This window comes from Amaranthus tricolor, chromosome 3 (assembly GCF_026212465.1).
Source record: "Amaranthus tricolor cultivar Red isolate AtriRed21 chromosome 3, ASM2621246v1, whole genome shotgun sequence".
NCBI lineage: Eukaryota > Viridiplantae > Streptophyta > Magnoliopsida > Caryophyllales > Amaranthaceae > Amaranthus > Amaranthus tricolor.
In genome coordinates this window covers 15,139,173-15,144,761 of record NC_080049.1, presented here as the reverse complement: position 1 = coordinate 15,144,761, position 5,589 = coordinate 15,139,173, and the positions used below count along the sequence as shown (strand labels likewise).

Genomic DNA, 5,589 nt, shown 5'->3' with positions numbered 1-5,589 from the left:
CAACAACAACAACAACAACAACAAATAATAATAATAATAATAATAATAATAATAATAATAATAATAATAATAATAACTTACGCACCTTTTAAATCACATTATAAAGCATAAAAGAGATAGTTATAATAATCCACAAATAATATCATAATAAGTTATTTTAAATTAAAAACTAGACTTAGAGAAAAGTAACTAGAAAGGGGAATAAAATGGAAATTATGCCACAGAGAAAAATTCGGGGCATTACAATCCTACCCACTTATAAAAAGTTTCGTCCTCGAAACTTACAAAAAGAAAGATAAGTTAACAAGGACGAAATAATTACCTTTGTTCGGCTACAAACAACTCGGGATACTTAAGTCGCATTGACTCCTCAGTTTCCCAGGTGGCTTGTTCATACTTTTGACTACGCCACAACACTTTCACTAATGGCACTTCCTTTCTCCTCAGAGAACGTACCTGACGATCAAGGATTTTGACTGGCTTCTCCTCAAAAGTCAAATTAGGGTTGACCTCTACCGACTCTACGGCTATAACATGCGAAGGGTCACTTCGATAACGCCGTAACTGAAAGACATGGAACACATTGTGAACCTTAGATAGCTCGACTGGCAAAGCCAACTTATAAGCCACTTCACCAATCCTCTCAAGTACCTCAATAGGACCCACATACTTAGGGATGAGCTTGCCCTTCACACGAAATCTCATTACTCCCTTCATTGGGGATACCTTCAAAAGCACCTTATCCCCAACATCATAAGTAATAGGCTTCCTACTCAAATCGGCATAAGACTTTTGTCGATCCTGGGCAGCCTTCATCTTTGCTTGAATAACTTTGACCTTATCTACAGTAGATTGGATAAGATCGGGTCCCAACACCAATGAATCACTTATGTCGCTCCAGAAAGTAGGACTACGACATTTCCTGCCATAAAGAGCATCGTAGAGAGCCATTTGGATGCTCGCATGATAGCTGTTGTTGTAAGAGAACTCTGCCAAGCTTAAAGACTTCACCCACGAGCCTTGGAATTCCAGGGCACAAGCACGGAGCATGTCTTCCAAAGTCTGGATTGTTCTCTTCGTTTGCCCATCAGTTGCAGCATGGAAAGCGGTACTCAACTTCAACTTAGTACCAAAAGCCTTTTGTAACGAGGACTAGAAATGAGATAAGAACCTGGGATCACGATCGGACACAATTTCCCTAGGTACACCATGCAACCTTATGATTTCATTTGAATAAGCCTCCGCCATTTGTTCCATCGACCAAGTCTTCTTCATAGGAATAAATCTGGCAACCTTGGTCAAGCGATCAACTATTACCCACACTGCATTCAAGCCACCAGCGGCATTGGGAAGCCCCATCACAAAATCCATGGAAACGGAGTCAAACTTCCATGCTGGAATAGGATGGGGTTGTAACAAACCACCTGGCCTTTGATGCTCAATCTTCACCTTCTGACACACCAAACACTTGGCAACAAATTCAGCAACCTCCTTTTTCATACAAGGCCACTAAAAGCTTAGCTTGAGGTCCTTATACATCTTCGAACCTCCAGGATGCACTGAATAAGGAGTGTTATGAGCTTAACTCATGATTTCTTTTTTCAAAATCGGATCATTAGGCACACACCATCGCCCTTTGAACTTTATACTCCCATCCTCTGCAATATCAAAACTCTCAGCTCGTCCTTGAGCCTTTGCAGCTCGAATCTTCTGAAGCTTAGGATCATTTTGTTGCTTCTCTCTTAACTCAGCATAAAGAGCAGGCTCAGAACTCATAGCGCTTAAGCGAGCTTTAACCCCACCCAATGATACCACTTCAATTTCCAACTTGCGGAATTCCTCACGTAAGTCCTTGGAGAGAATCTTCATAAAATTCAACAAGGGTACCGGCTTTCGACTCAGGGCATCAGCAACCCTATTAGCCTTTCCTTCCTTATACTCCAAGGTCAAATCATAATCCTTGATAAGCTCAAGGCAGCGCCTCTTACGCATATTCAATTATTTCTGAGTGAAAATATACTTGAGGCTTTTATGATCAGTGTAAATTTTGCACGAAACACCATATAAATACTGTCGCCAAATCTTTTTGCAAACACCACTGCAACCAATTCAAGATCATGCGTAGGGTAATTCTTCTCATGAACTTTTAATTGCCTTGAAGCATAGGCAATAACCTTACCCCGTTGCATCAACACATATCCTAGTCCACTCTTCGAGGCATCACTGAACACCTCATACTCCTCTTCTTCTGTCGGCAAGACTAAGATAGGAGCAGATGTGAGCTTTTCTTTCAATAACTGAAAAGCCTTTTTGCACTCTTCGGACCATCTAAACTTGCAGTCTTTCTTCATCAATTTTGTCAGAGGTTGAGCAATAATAGAGAAGTTATGCACAAACCTTCGGTAATAGCCGGCAAGTCCTAGAAAACTCTGAACTTCAGTTACACTAGAGGGACTTGCCCATTCTAGAATAGCTTTAATTTTCGCTGGATCAACCTTCACACCTTCCTTGCTAATAACATGGCCTAGAAATGCCACTTTCTTAAGCCAGAATTCACATTTTGAGAATTTGGCAAACCATTTCTGCTTCCTGAGAATGTTTAACACCATTTCTAGATGTTTAACATGCTCTTCTTCATCCTTCGAGAATACCAAGATGTCGTCAATGAAGACAACTACACATTCATCCAACAAATCGTGAAAGGAACTATTCATCTGGTCCATAAACACAGCAGGGGCATTCGTAAGACCGAAGGGCATGACGACAAATTCATAATGCCCATATCTAGTCCGGGAAGCCGTCTTTTGAATATCATCTTCCCTCACAGGGATCTGATGGTAACCAGACCTAAGGTCAATCTTAGAAAAGACACCCACGCCCTTTAATTGATCAAAAAGATCGTCAATTCTTGGCAAGGGATATCTATTTTTGATAGTTACCTTGTTCAGTTCATGGTAGTCAACACACAGCCGCATACTACCATCTTTCTTCTTCACAAATAGAATTGGAGCACCCCAAGGAGAAGCACTGGGCCTTATAAAACCCTTATCGATAAGCTCTTGCAACTGAGTCTTTAACTCTTGCATTTCTGAGGGTGCCATTCTATAGGGGGGTTTAGAAATAGGAGCGGTACCTGGAATCAAATCAATCCCAAATTCTACATCTCTTTCGGGAGGGATTCCAGGTAATTCTTCGGAAAATACATCTTGATAGTCCCTGACAATGGGAATGTCTTCAAGCATAACGCCTTCGGAGACTTCAGTCACTTTGCACAAGAAAACTTCATTCCCTTTCCTTTGTATTTTCATCATCTTCATAGCAGAGATGATCTTCACACTAGGCTTTGCCTTGGTGTTAGAATAAGAAACTCTCTCCCCTTTATGGTTTCTCAACACCACCTTCTCATCCCTACAATGGAATACAGCTCGGTATTCCTTCAACCAATCCATGCCGAATATCACATCGAATTTGTCCATGGGGAACTCTTTAAGATTTCCAGTCAATTCTACCTCGTTAATGATAACAGGAACGCTTCGAAAAGCGCGATGACAAGAAATTTTCTCCCCATTAGGAAGGGAGATCACAGATTTAACAGACATAGAAGAGTTCAACTTGGCTTTTTCAATAAAGGAAGAGGAGATGAAAGAAGCAGTAACACCAGTATCAAATAAAACATAAGCAGGAATAGAGTTTACGAGAATAGTACCGGCAATGACATCAACATCCGATTCTTCCCCGGTTTTGGTCATATTATAAACCCTGTTGCGGAGAGGGGCATTACCACCAGTAATTGTCTTGCCTGCATCAGAATTCTTAGGGCAAGAGTACGAATGGTGACCTTCACCATTGCAATAGAAACACTTAACAGCAGAACCATCACAATTTTTGCCAGGGTGCCAATCTTTCTAGCACTTGAAACACTTCTTCGGTCTAAATCAGAAGTACTCCCCTTCTTCGCAGGAATAAGCTTAGACTTCTTGGAGGGGTTTGCAGTATGAAATGAGGGAGGGGGCCTCTTGGCGGTGAGAGCACGTCTAGCAGCTTCTTCCTCTTGAACTGCAGCATAAGCACTAAGGGCAACTTCATAAGCCCTCTGGAAAGTTGCAGCACTTGAACACATCACTGGTACCCTAATCCGGGCGTCTAACCTCCTTACATACAACCTCACTTTTCAGCTTCAGAAGGGATCAAAGCAGCAGCAAAACGAGACAACTCTGTGAACTTGTCAGTATATGCTTGCACTGACATAGAACGCTGTTCCAGAGAGAGAAACTCTTCTCTTTTCAGCCACCTCAACTCGTCTAGATAGAATCTCTCCTTCAACTTCGTGGAGAACTGTTCTTACCCAAAGCCAGTGGTAGCAAGACATTCAGCTTTGACCATATCCCACCAGTTGTCAGCCTCTTTCTTCAGGTAATACGAGCCAATAGCTACCTTTTCAGCATCTGGGCAGCCGGTCGCGTCAAAGAGTTTTTCTATCTCACGCAACCAACCTTCGAGAACTACAGGATCGGCAGTACCCTCATAGGCTGGGGGACGGTGACGATCAAACCGATTAAAGACAGACTGGTTCTTAGCCGGACCAGTGGATCGATTTGCGACGGCAATGATAGCATTCTCTAGAGCTCTCAAACGTTGGCGAGAAGACTCCTTCTCAGCAGAGGTTCTTCTTCTAGGAGGCATCCTACAAAAACAGAAATTTATATGTAGTCTTATATACTTCCTTGCTTTTTTAAAAGCAATCCCCATTTCTATTACCCAAGTAACTTACTCTATGGTCAAGTCAATTGCTTAGATTCCTAGTAACTCACTCTAGCAAGCCTTGGAACCGTTCAGCTCTGATACCAACTATAATGACCCGTCTTAATATAGGATGTATTGGCGGAAACAATACACTAAGTTGGGTCACTATTTTATAACTTCGAACAAACTAAATCAAAAGTCATTACATAATAATCCAGGGAGTAAAACACTCCCATAAATAAAAAGATAAAACATCTAAACTTCAACTTAATGTTCTAGGTAACCCTACACTCTCTCAGTCTTATTCCCCAGTTGCTCCGAGTGAATTCAATCATCACCTGCAACAACTAAACAGCAAATTACCACTTAGTGGCCAGTAACTAGACTGTCCTTAACACCAAGGTTCAAATTTAAACAAAGAACTAATGCGAGGCTTAATTAAAAAAATCAATTAACAACGATCCAACCATACAAGCCAAACCGATAGAGTCAAATAATGTTGATCAATTCAACTAATATCAAAGTAGGATAACCAAATCAATTAAAACCAAGGATAATTTTTCCAAAACAATTTAACAAAAACCAAGTTAACAATATTTTCAAGTCGTACTTGGAACAGACGCAGTGAACAAATGCGCGGCCCACTAAGCCTAGATAAAGTCAGGGCGAACCTCGGGTCAACCACAATGATATAACCCTGTCTAAGAATGGCCAATCTCTCTCGTTTTCCAAAGATCCAGCATAACGAGAACGACAACTAAATCTAAAACCAATCTACTATAGATGTGCTGTCTAATTGAAGGAACCACTATGGACTTACCCAACGATTTCCAAATAACAACAAAA

The 5,589-nt window shown here is 41.1% G+C and overlaps 1 protein-coding gene across 1 annotated transcript; it reads right to left on the bottom strand.

Annotated features, from left to right (window-relative positions):
* Positions 1-4,164: 4,164 nt before the first annotated feature.
* LOC130808385 (uncharacterized) lies at positions 4,165-4,749 on the bottom strand. Its single transcript, XM_057673861.1, has 2 exons — positions 4,381-4,749; positions 4,165-4,335 (listed from the first exon to the last, which is right to left on the bottom strand). The coding sequence occupies exons 1-2, from the start codon at positions 4,747-4,749 to the stop codon at positions 4,165-4,167; spliced, it is 540 nt and encodes a 179-aa protein (XP_057529844.1).
* Positions 4,750-5,589: the final 840 nt, after the last annotated feature.

Excerpts from the sequence above, each read along its gene's own strand:
- LOC130808385 (XM_057673861.1), bottom strand. The coding sequence starts at position 4,749 with ATGGGGATTGCTTTTAAAAAAGCAAGGAAGTATATAAGACTACATATA. Across the intron at positions 4,336-4,380 it reads CTGACAACTGGTGGGATATG|TTCTCCACGAAGTTGAAGGA; the intron begins GTCAAAGCTGAA and ends GGGTAAGAACAG.